This window comes from Archocentrus centrarchus, unplaced genomic scaffold, assembly GCF_007364275.1.
Source record: "Archocentrus centrarchus isolate MPI-CPG fArcCen1 unplaced genomic scaffold, fArcCen1 scaffold_48_ctg1, whole genome shotgun sequence".
Taxonomy (NCBI): Eukaryota; Metazoa; Chordata; class Actinopteri; order Cichliformes; family Cichlidae; genus Archocentrus; species Archocentrus centrarchus.
This window is the reverse complement of record NW_022060272.1, coordinates 1,388,824-1,401,450: the sequence shown is the minus strand read 5'-3', so window position 1 is coordinate 1,401,450 and position 12,627 is coordinate 1,388,824. Positions and strand designations below refer to the sequence as shown.

Sequence of the window (12,627 nt, the reverse complement as noted above, 5' to 3'; positions counted from 1 at the left end):
AATATCATTTTATAAATTAGTTTGTCTTTTATGAGTACAAGTAAACGTGACAACAGGGTGAAAGCATGACATGCATTTTCACCCACTGACGAACCAGTGGGCTTTGGCCTCATAGAAATGTTTGCAGAACTCAATCATTAATCTGTGTTAATGTTGGTGATGGTCGCTTATCCAAAACCTCCAGCTGTGTTTTCATAGCTGGCAGAAAGAAAACACAGAAGCACGTTCTTGGCAGTGAAACACTTCTGGACTTCTGAACTGTTTAAGATAACTTGTTTTCAGAGGCTGAAACCATCACTACCACTGACCAAAGCTGCCCCTGTTGGCACTTTTCCTTTTCAAAGAATTGATAAATGGCCAGGTCAGCAGTTTCATACTCACTCACAAACCTTCCTTCGTTGGTCCACTTGTTTGACAGTGCCCCCTGCTGTTAGAAGGCCATATTTCAGACAAAGAAAATACTTGTTTTCATCCAAAGCACTACATCATCATAGGTGTTTTGCAATGTAAAATCATGGTGGTCTTGCTTATTTACAGTTTGCTCTTTTTTAAACTTCTGCCTTTTTATTTTGTTTTGTTATGTTTTCTGTAATCTGTAATGTTGGGAAATAAACACCTGGCTGGTCTGCATCTCATCTCTGTCTCAGAACTCCTGCTTCAATCCAGCTGCCACTGGCTATTCCAACAGAGGCTCATGTGGTCTGATTTAGTGTGTTTTTTGTTTTTGGAACAAGGCTAAACTAAGAGACAGCACAGAGGCTTCAATTAAGAAGCCACGGCAGTCAGTGAGAGTTAGGTTCCAAAACTGGCTATTTATTAAAATCTAGTTTAAAACTTAAAGTATTCTATCAGTGAGCAAAGTACACAACAAAATGCAATGCTAAATATACATGCAAAGACAAATTATATTGCTGGCAAGCATGAACCCCCTGGTGGAAACCACCACATTAGAAAAGGACAGGATTAAAACTGTACATTGCCAAAAATGACTGACAAACAAACTGAGGCTAAAATACTTAATAAAACATTCCTGTAAGAAATAGCGATCAGTCTGGCTACAAACAAACAGAGTTCTAAGATAAATTTGTCTACATTGTTGACATAGTTTAGAACATACATCACTACCAGCTAACTGCATCCTCGTCTTCAGCCTAGAATAAAAGTTAGGGGACACCCATGGATTAATATGTAATAATACAATATCTACAACAATAAAAATAATGACTATAATCAATAACATAAAATTACACCATTTAATCTACCCAAGAAGTATATTAATCAGGCCAAACATCAATTCAAAGTTCATACTCACATACAAATACTTTCTTTTTGCACACATTTATTGCCACTCACCAATATTCGTAGATATATTCTCACATTTACATATTTTAACACACATTTGTTCATTTTATATTTGCTATCAAAAAGATCTACAAACACAGTGCATTTAAGCATGTAGACATCATCAAGATGACCTGCTTAAGTTCAAACTGAGCTTCAGGAAGCCCAGAGATCAGAAGAAAGGTGATTTAAGTGACTTTGAACATGGCATGATTGTTGGTGCCAGAAGGACTGGTCAGACTACTTCAGAAACTGCTGATCTGCTAAGATTTTCCCACATAATCAGGTTTACAGAGAATGGTCTGAAAGAGTGTTTTCCACAGTTTTCATTGTGGCAGAGCACCTTTGGGAATGTGGCAAAATAGGAGATTCACATCATGGATACAGGGCCAACAATTCTGCTGTGTGATGTCATCATGTCAATATAGACCAAAATCTCTGAGGAATGTTTCCAGCACTTTGTTGAACCTATGCCATTAATAATTAAGTCCGTTTTGAAGGCAAAATGGGGTCCAAACAGATTCATTTTCTCCAGAAAATAGCATCACTATTCCTGGAAGATCCCTCAGACCTCTGTAGGAGTTTAATAGAAGAACAACTGTGGAAATGGAAGGCAGGTCATCTATGCAGGCATGTTGTGTCTTACATGGGTCGCCTTCAGCTAACAGCCTTCTTTAATAGCGTGCAGTGTCTTTGTGTTTTGCTCATGAGCCTCAGAAGGAAATATAGATTCTTAGATGCATCTTTAATCCTTCATTTTCTTCTTGTTGATTTCAAGAACTATTTTATTGTTCTATAATATACGATCCTAAAACAGGACAGCTATTTACGCTTGTGAATGTTCTATGAAATTCACACACAGTCTAAGCCTATGTTTGAATCTTATTTTGATTCTTTACTTGCTCTCAGACCGTTAAACATCACTGAGGCTTCAGCAGAAAGAAGAAAAATTGAAACTGTCCAGTGATGTCACCTATCGGTGATGTCACCCATTGGTTTCTGAAGTCCTTTTTTAAAGTTTCGAGATGAGCGTTTGCCCAGTTACCATCTCGGCTGCAATAACCTGGATGTGATGAAGAGGGGCTGGTCCGACTAGCAACTTTTGATTGTCATTAGTCAGAGAGTGTGCAGTTTCATACCACAGATAATCTTCCATTTTGAAACATAGTATGACTGAGATTTAAAAAACAGATGTATTTTTTAATATGATTAGTGCATGCCTGGATAGAAGAACACACAGTGGAATGCTATCAGTCATGGATTGGCCTCCCCAGAGCCCGGACCTCAGCATTACTGAAGCAGTGAGGGAGCATCCTGACAGAGAACAAGACAAAAGGCAGAAACATCCAAAGAAGAGCTCTGAATGTCCTCCAGGAAGCCTGGAGAACCATTTCTGAAACTATTTAGAGAAATTAGAAGAACGCTGCCCAGAAGAGCTCAGGCTGTGTTAAAGGATACACACAGCCATCCCAAACAGTGATGTTCAAGCTCATTTATATTGTACAAACTCTGTTTTAGATTGTATTTTCATGTATATTTGCATGTTTCAATAAAGCCCTACATCTATTTCCCATTTTTCAAAAATATTAAAGAAATGAGGGGTAGCTCAAGTCTTTTGCACAGTACTGCACATCTCAGACTGTACAAGCTTCAAGTTAACATGTTAAATGTTAAAGTTAATGGCAGTACAGTTAGAAAAAGACTAAACAAGTATGGCTTGTTTGGAATGGATGCCAGAAGAATACTCTGTTTCTTTAAAAGAACATGGCAGGATGGCTTAGTTTAGCAAAGTTACATCTGAACAAACCACAAGACTTCTGGAACAGTGTCCAACAAACAGTTTCACAGGACTGCACAGCATCCTGTAAATCTGGAAATGGACCGGCATTTATATAGTATGTTTCTAGTCTTACTGATCACTCTAAGAGCTTTTAAATATCTCTGGAAATAAAATGTGAAAATAAAAATCTAAAATGTAATAATGAAAGCAAATTAAAAATATTGCTTAACATCAAAGCCTTTTATTTTATTGTAATTGCATCCCCCTCTGTCACACTAATCTACGTATGTCCTCCTTCATAAAATTAAACAAAATAAAATAAAATGCACCTCATCTGGTGTCAGACTGTCTGTATTACACTTTGACCTCCAGCCACTAGAGGGCAGCACTGCTGCGGGGTAGGAGGAAACCATCAGATGTCAACTTCCGGCGTTTACCTTGCAGCTCCTGGGACGATGGCCGGCAGAATGGTAGAGGATGATCTATTTGATAGTATTCTGTTGGCAGAAGAAAGGTGAGTTTTGTGGGTAAATGTCGCTTCTTTTAGCAGTGTGAAGCTAAGTGTGGTTGTCTTATAGGTTCCGTGGTGAAGGCTATCAGGAGGGGTTTGAGAAGGGGACCCGCCGAGGACTGCAGGACGGCCGCAGACATGGAGCCGCTCACGGGGCCCGGCTGTCCTGTGAGGTGAGGATCGTGACCACAAAGCTACATCTATCTTTGATTTAGAGCTCACACTGGGTCCCTGTCACCTTCTTCCTGACAGATGTCCTTCTATTACGGGTTTGCTGTCACGTGGAAGTGTCTCCTCCGGCATAGCACTGATGCCAAATCGAGGTACGAGCTCCACAAACAAGATCCTCCAATATTTTCATGCGGGTATTCATCGCTTTGTGCTCAGTTTGAATCCTGTGATGTTTCAGCGCACAGCAGTGACCTGCAGAGCTCAATTAATACGAGCCAGCGGGATGTTTGTGGGCTGAAACTGTCCTTTGCTTCTTTGATTAATCCTGGCTGAAGTTACCTTGAATAACACCACCCGTTCAGCATCCATATATCTGGTTCTGCCGATCGTGTGTGGTTGGATGAGGTGGGCTGTTGCTTCCCAACACGCAATGCAGCAAGAGTTTAATATTATTGGTGCTACTGTTAGTTTGCTCTTCATTTTCCACACTTTCCCCCATGAGGTTAGCTGAAAGAGTTAATATGAGAGATTTTAATTGAGTCAATTTGAGTGATGATCAGATTTAATGTAATAAAAAAAATTGATAAGTTCATAAACTTCTTCTGGTTTGAAATGCCTTTGTAGACACCAAATACAATCAGCATTGATGATGCAAATGCAGTATTAAAAAGTCAACCCTAGTAACTGGTTGTGTAACCCTTGGCAGCAAGAACTGCAATCAAGCATTTGTGATAACTGGCAGTGACTCTTACACATCGCTGTGGAGCAGTTTTGGCCCACTCTTTTTTGCAGAGTTGTTTTAATTCAGATACAGAAGCCCTAGGAATGACTTTGTAACCCTTTCCAGACTGATAGATGTCAGTGACTTTGTTTCTCAGCTGTTTCTTTAGTTTGTGGCATGATGTGTTGCTTTTTTGAGATCTAGCCTGCTTCACATTGTCAGCCAGGTTGTGTTTAAGTGATTTCCTGATTCAGCATGTCTGGCAGTAATCAGGCCTGAAACTGAACTCCACTTTCCAAAAATCTGGTTAATCAGTTACTTTTTCACAGAGGGCCAGGTTAGCTTTGGATAACTTTTTCCCTTAAGAAATGAAATCATCATTAAAAACTGCGATTTGTATTTGCTCAAGTTATCTTTGTCTAGTATTTGTTGATCTGAAACATTTAACTAATATTCAATTTAAAAAAATCAGGGAGGGGAGGCCAAATTATTTTTCACAGAACTGTTGTTTCCATTGGGAAAGAAGTTATTTGTAAGTGTTTCACCTGGTCGCCACCTGAACATCTCAAAGTTTGAGTGTATAGAATTGTTATAGCTATATGCTGTATGAATCCAACTTGTGTAAACTCGTGTGCCATCAGAAAGCGTGTGAAAGCACTGGAGACCCTCCTTGGTTTGATCCAAAGCTCTCCTATTGATGATCCCCAGTCTGAGAAGCTACAGGATGACATGGACAAGCTTCGAGCCAAGTTCAGACAGGTAAGAACAGTACTCAGTTCGTCCCTGTTCCCCAACCTAACAACCTTCTTCATTTTATTAAGCAGTTCCTTCAGGTGCCTAGTGATCCGAGACTTAACAACTTCAACAACTCTTGTGGATACAGGTTGTCGTTTAACAGGAGGGACATACTTGGTGTTTCTCTCTCATACAGTGCGGGAAATAATTATTTGATTCTCTTCTGAATTTGTAAGTTTGCGCACTTACAACGAAATAAACAGTCTCTAATTTTTATGTTTTTTTTTTTTTCATTTTCCTTTCAGTTTTTTCATTTTAACCCTTTAACTTCAAAGTGCTGCCATTCGCAGGCTTCCGGCAGTAATTACCGTAATTGCTGTAATTCAAAGTGCGTTTGAACAGGTGTTTCAGCAGTGATACGCTCTGCATCAATCAGCTGTTACAAGTAAGAGCAGGTAACAGGTGCATCGGCGGCGATCGCCGCTGTTAAAGGGTTAATGGAGTGAGACAGAGTATCAGCCGCGAACCAGAAAAACACACTAGAGAAAAGTTATAAATTGATCTGCATATCATTGAGGGAAATAAATATTTGATCCTCAAGCAAAACATGGCTTACTACTTGGTGGAGAAACCCTTGTTGGCAAACACAGCGATAAGATGTTTCTTGTAGTTGGTCACCGGGTTTGCCCACATCTCAGGAGGGATTTCGGCCCACTCCTCTTTACAGAAACTCTCTGAATCCCTTAGGTTTCTGGTTACCCCTGACAACTTGAAGCCTTAGCTCCCTCCACAGATTTTCTATAGGATTGAGGTCTGGAGACTGGCTAGGCCACTCCATGACCTTAATGTGCTTCTTCTTTAGCTACTCCTTTGCTGGTATGTTTTGGGTCACTGTCATGCTGGAAGTCCTGTCCATGAATCATGTTCAGTGTTCTGGCTGAGTTTTTACTCAGTTTGAGTTTTTACTGGCCCTGTCCATTGGTTCTCAATGAAGTCATCCTGTAACCTTAGCAGAAAAACAACCCCAAATGTTTCCACATTCCAGGCACCGCAGGATTTCAGTCCATCACGGCGTAGTGTGTTACCAATGGTGTTCTTGGTGACTGTGGCTCCAGCTGCCTTCAGATTATTAATAAGCTCTTCCTGTGTAGTTTTTGGGCTGATCTACCACCTTTCTCATGATCATCTTCCCTCCATGAGGTAAGATCTTTCATGGAGCTCCAGGCCGAGGGCAACTGATGGTCATTTTATTCTTCAGTTTCCGAATAATAGTACCAACAGTACTCATCAAGCTCTTTGGTCTTGATGAGTATGGAATGGAAGAAATTGATTCTGTGGACAGGTGTGCTTTATGCACATAACAAATTGAGATCAGCAGTAACTGTGATTGACTGATTGCAGTCTATGTGCCACATGGACACACAGCCAATCTGCGGGGGCTTTATTTCACTCAGTGATATGCACGATATTCTGTCTCTCTTCATTAAAATGAAACTACCATAAAAATTAGAGACTCTTCATTTCTTTCTGAGCAAACTTATCTGCCACTGTAAGTATGGCAGATAAGGCTATGGCTTCAGTGTCACTGCAGTCACTATTTTCAGTCTTATTTGCTTTACTGGTTCGTTTGTTCACCTGTCAGTGAGGAGCCCCTCCACAGCTTCTTCACCTGCTGTGGGGAGTGCTGGTGAATTAGAATAAGGTTCCCATTAGTGTAAAAGTGACCTTAGTCTGAAGAAGATGGAATGCTGTCACTTTAACAGATTGGTTGGAGCCAGCAAAGATGCATATCCCATATCTTAGGACTTTGTTTACAAAGCAAAGGAAGCAAAACTGCTTTGAGTAATACAAGCTTACTGACCTTTGTTTTACTTATCCCGAAAAAAGTCAAAGAATTAAAAGGTACATATTTAACATGACTAATTCACTTTTCTGTAGCATTATTTTTTCTCTCTTGCCTTGTTTTTTGAAGCACTCTTTGGACCTGTTAACATGAATTCAATTCAGTTTAATTCATATAGCACCAAATCAGAACATCAGTCATCTCAAGGCGCTTTAATCTTACTAATGACACCTGGTATTCCCAAGTGCTCTCCCATCCAAGTACTAGATCAGATGAGATTGGATGTGCTCAGGGTGCTATGGCTGTAAGCTATTACAAAAGCTGCAGCGAGAAGAGGATCATAATGACATCATTATGCCCCCCTGAGTGGTGATAATTCATTTATCACACCACAGCAGCAAGAGCAGCAAATGAACAGAAAGTGAATCAACAGATTTAATTGGTATATATTTTAAAAACTGTCCACTACCAGTGCTAAAAGCAGGCTTATTCTCCAGTGAGCTGTCACTCTCCTGCATAACCTGCTAGCTAACCTCTCGTTGCTTCTGTGCAGGTCTGCTCTATGCTCAGTGTCCCCGCTGACTTCAAGGATTACATCAGAGTGGCCGAAGGGACTTCATTCTGATTCTGTCCTGATGATGGAGCAGAGCCAACCTCTGCACCCCAGACAGAAGGTGGAGGCTGAGTTGATATCAGCCTTTAATGCGCCAGCAAAGAGTGGTCTGCAGTGGATTCACTGGAGTGTGAAACAGTGACAGTGTGACAAACAGTGTGTGATCCTTGATAATCTAGATCAGTCTGAGAAGGAAATGTTGTCACTGCAGAACTGATGTCCAGACTCTAGAAACTGCGGATTTATTGCAGTGATTTAGTTTGGACTGCAGAACTTATGATCAGGACAGTAACTTTGTGTGAAGACTATGAAGTTGTGTCCACGAGCAGAACAGAAAACAGCAACATCGGTTCAGCTAGATGATTGTTGATGAAGGTAGTAAAGTGCAGTTTAGAGTACTGAAAGGAAATGTGATTAATTCACCGATGATACATACGGCAATACATGAATGTTAAGAACAGATGTACCTCCGTCTGCTGTACCTTTAAGAACATCCGTTTTGAATGGAGGAATTTTATTGTTTGCGTTGTGTGTATGTTGTGTGTTTTGGCAGTGTGGTTTTGCTACCTGCATCCATGGAGACGGGATTTTTTTTTCTCCTTAACTGTTGTGCCATTTTTTGCACTGAGGTGTTCGCTGATTCAAAGTGCCAGCTGCAGTGTGTAGGTGTCATCAGCTGCATACTTCAATCACTGTGCAGAAATAGGAGGATATGGGCATATAGAGCGTGTCTCGCTGAAGCAATATAGATATTGTGGCATGACTGATAGACCATATAAATGGTCTATGACTGCTATGGACTTTTAAACTGCAATGAATAATACGGTTAATTGGTTTGTCTAATTAATCTTTTTAAAGTTTTCCAGTTATTCCAGAATTCCAGTTATTGTTCACTCCAGTGTTTCAGATAGCAGAATTTGATTTCATTATTATAATAAACTGTTTACATTTTGGAGATGTCACCTTTAAACTGCACTTTGTTTTTGCATTTACTGTTTGATTAAAAGCCAAATAATTCCAAAATCAATCAATAAAACAAGACTCACGTTTTTGTTAATGCAGCACGTGACAGATTAGAATAGGACATGGACATGAAATTTACAGAAACAAGATAATTGGGTATAAACATTAGGGCGTGTGTGTGTGGTGTGTGTGTGAGGACTGATGTGTGAGTGTGATTAAACTTCATTTAACTTTGGCCTGGAAAAAATGATTTATATCAAAGTGAAAGGAGGGTCCGCCCCCTCATTTTAGATCAAACTATATATATAAAAAAAAAACTGATTGAAATAAAAATCTGGATCATTTATAAATATATGATCTCTGTTTTTGTGTTCCTTATTTAAAATGTAGAACAGTAACATCTGCAAGCAAATGGTGGCAGGCCAGTCTGTGTAAGTATGGGGTAGACAGAGCGAGGTGACCTTTATTTTAAAAGTTTGTCCCTTCAGTACAGATATTTAAAATGCAGAGCTTTCCCACTCTGTTCTAATGAAGGGTTCTACCGCTGTGTTCAGAACCAATCATGTTAATTAACCTCATTAGTTAGATGGTCCACCAGGTGTGTGAGTGTGTTTTTTTTTTTTTTTTTTGTCTGTTACAACTGTTTCAAACAGGGCTTCCACAGGTCATTGAAAGTCTGAAAAAAGTCTCAAATTAAAAGAAAAAAGAGGTCTGAGAATGTCTTAATTTTCTCAAAGGTTTTAAATGTATTAAACCAAGTATTTAATTTGACTGTGGTATTTTTTATTTAAAGTCATAGCTAGTAAGATTTTTTTTTTGTACCTCAGGTTTTAAACTTGTTGCATTGTTAGGTCATTTGCTTCATGTTGCAGTCCCTGTGCAGTTTCATTTAGGATACAGTTACATGGGCAGAGACACTAGAGGGTGCTAACCTAATAGAATAATGTAGTCCTCTTTTCCCAATAGCAAATTAGCTGCAGCATTTAGGTACAGTACTGCTACTTAGCACAACATACTAGATGTTGTTTATTTGTGGCTTCACGTTAAAAAAAAACAAAAAAAAAACTGAAAGCCTGACAAAGAAAGAGACAGCAAGTCGTCTTTCACTTCCATCATGAAGAGAAAGGAGCTATAATACACCAGAAAGTTCAGCTTTATTCTTCCATTAATGATTTTGAACAATATGGAGCATTTGAAGGTAACAGTGTTAAGTGAAAACATTTTCCCTTGTTTTAAATCTAACTGCTCATTTTTGTATGTGTACAGAAATGTGTTGAGTCCACACTTGACACTGTGCTTTAACTTGGTGCTTTTGGTTTAATCTACAAATCTCATATAATCAGACAATATTCAGACATGGAAATCTACACCAGTTTTAATGCAATATATGCCTGACTTTGGTCTTTGCAATAGTTTAGGATTTATCGCCCGCATGAAATAAAAATATTAATTATAAATTTAATTTATAATTGTAATTACATTTTAAAAAATGGAAAGGGGAAAAAATTACTCATCTTTATTTATTTAAAGATAATACTTTCATTGATATTCTTCATTTAGCCTAAATGAAAATTGAAAATTTTCAATTTTTTAAATGCCTACTATTAAAATCAATCACTTTACCCCAACTTTAAAAAAAACAAAAAAAACATGGAAGTTTAATTATTAAGTAACAGTAAAGAATGTTCTGAAACTTGCAGGTCCAAAGAAAATTACATCAAGTATTTATAGAGTTTTCAACAACCTCAATCATCCCTGTCTCAGAATGGGAACATAAACTTTCTATCAGTACCACTGACGACTTCTTCAACTACATCAAAAACACAAATATACAACTTATCCAAAGTTATATAAAGTTATTGATAGAACACACTACATAGATGATAGATTACATATAAGGACATTTAGTGAATTAAACAATTGTACAAACTGCTCTAAAAACACTTAACTGCGTGCTATTTGGCACTGCACCCCAGTTATTCTTTTGAATCCAAATAACAGCCCACCTGGGCTGTATAACATCTGTACAATTACAAGTTCCTTATATTCTTTTCACAGCTCTAACAGCTGTCAAGAAAGTGCCATAAAGTACTGCATCAGTAACTATCTTTTTAAACTGGAAACCAAAAACCAAAATAAACATCATGGAAGACAATGGAAGACTATCCTAAAATGTATATATCTCTAGAAAAACTGTCAGCCTCCTTTAAAAGAAAAACAAAATTTAACCAAACCTGGTCATAGATAGAGAGATGGATGGATAATTTTTTATTGATCCTGCAAGGGAAATTATGTTACATCAGCAAGAAAATAGTACAGTCTATAATAAATTAACAGTGAGAGTAGAAGTGCCATGGGCACAGAGTGCAAAACTATACATATACAACAATGATAAAAACAAAATAAATAGTGTATGTGTGTGTGTGTGTGTGTGTGTGTGTGTGTGTGTGTGTGTGTGTGTGTGTGTGTGTGTGTGTGTGTGTGTGTGTGTGTGTGTGTATAAGTAAGTAGTAAGTCTGATATTGCACATTAATAATTTGCATCAATAAATAATATGTGCACTAGGAATCTGAAAGATAACTGCAAGAAGATATAATATTGAAATATGTGTGTGGGAGCTTGTGTCCTGGCAGGTGTGTTCACCTGTCACAGAAAGAAGCGTTATTATACAGTTTTATAGAGAACGGCAGGAAGGATTCCCAGAAGCATTCTTTATGGCAGTGGGCTTGAATCAGTCTGAGGGAGCTGGAGCTCTGCTGCCTCAGTAGTGTGGAGTGGAGTGGCTGAGGTGGGTTGTCCATGAGGTGGGACCTCCTGTCCCTCACAGACTCAAATGCTTCCAAATTCTGACCAATGATGGTTCCAGCCTTGTGAATCAGTTTGTTGATCCTGCTGGCATCTCTGGCACTCACCAGCTCCCCGTACTCCGACTCCTGCCGACACTTAATACACCAACCACTGCAGTGTCAGAGAACTTCTGCAGGTGGCATGTTTCACTCTTGTACTGGAAATCTGAGGTGTACAAGGTAAAAAGGAATGTGGTGCCCCAGTATTGCTAACCACCACATCAGACATCAGCCGTACAAACTGAGGCCTCTTTGACAGATAGTCAGCACTCCAGGAGACAGCAGAAGTGGTGACACCCATCCTGAGCAGCTTCTCACTGAGCAGAGGTGGTTGGATGGTTTTAAAGGCACTGGAAAAAAATCAAAAAACATGATTCTCACCATGCCACCAGTACCATCCAAGTGAGAGTGAGCATGCTGCAACAGGTAAGTAACTGAATCATCCACCCCCACACAAGGCTGATAAGCAAACTAAAGAGGGTCAAGAGCATGTTTTACCTGGAAGCTATGCCAGGCCAAACCAGTCTCTCCAGCACCTTCATTAGTTATCCATAAATTAACCTGCGAAGCTGCCTGTTTCTCAGTACCCAAGGATCAGTACCTATATGTACTATGATCAGTATTAGACTTAAGTCTTCAATTGTTACTAGCTTTACTAATTTCATTGGTTTTATTATTATTTACTTTATTGTGAATGCAGAACTCTGGAGAATCTCTACTGCAACCATCACTGAAACCAACCACCTGATCAACAGCTGCAGTCTGACGTGCCTCTCTGCAGCTTCTCTCCTCCTGCCATCCCCCCGGTTCAATTCAATTCAATTCAATTCAATTCAATTTTATTTATATAGCGCCAAATCACAACAGTCACCTCAAGGGGCTTTGTATCGTAGGTAAAGACCCTACAATAATACAGAGAAAACCCAACAGTCAAAACGACCCCCTATGAGCAGCACTTGGCGACAGTGGAAAGGAAAAACTCCCTTTAACAGGAAGAAACCTCCAGCAGATCCAGGCTCGGGAAGGGGGGGGCAGTCACCTGCTGTGACCGACTGGGTCTGAGGGGAGAGAGACGGGACAAAAGACATGCTGTGGAAGAGAGA

General features: G+C 39.3%; 1 protein-coding gene across 1 annotated transcript; it reads left to right on the top strand.

Moving 5' to 3' along the window:
* The first annotated feature begins 3,531 nt into the window (after positions 1 to 3,531).
* lto1 (LTO1 maturation factor of ABCE1) lies at positions 3,532 to 8,899 on the top strand. The gene is made up of 5 exons (XM_030725152.1): positions 3,532 to 3,635; positions 3,700 to 3,805; positions 3,885 to 3,955; positions 5,166 to 5,283; positions 7,656 to 8,899. The coding sequence occupies exons 1-5, from the start codon at positions 3,538 to 3,540 to the stop codon at positions 7,725 to 7,727; spliced, it is 465 nt and encodes a 154-aa protein (XP_030581012.1). The 5' UTR covers positions 3,532 to 3,537; the 3' UTR covers positions 7,728 to 8,899.
* The last annotated feature ends 3,728 nt before the right edge of the window (positions 8,900 to 12,627 follow it).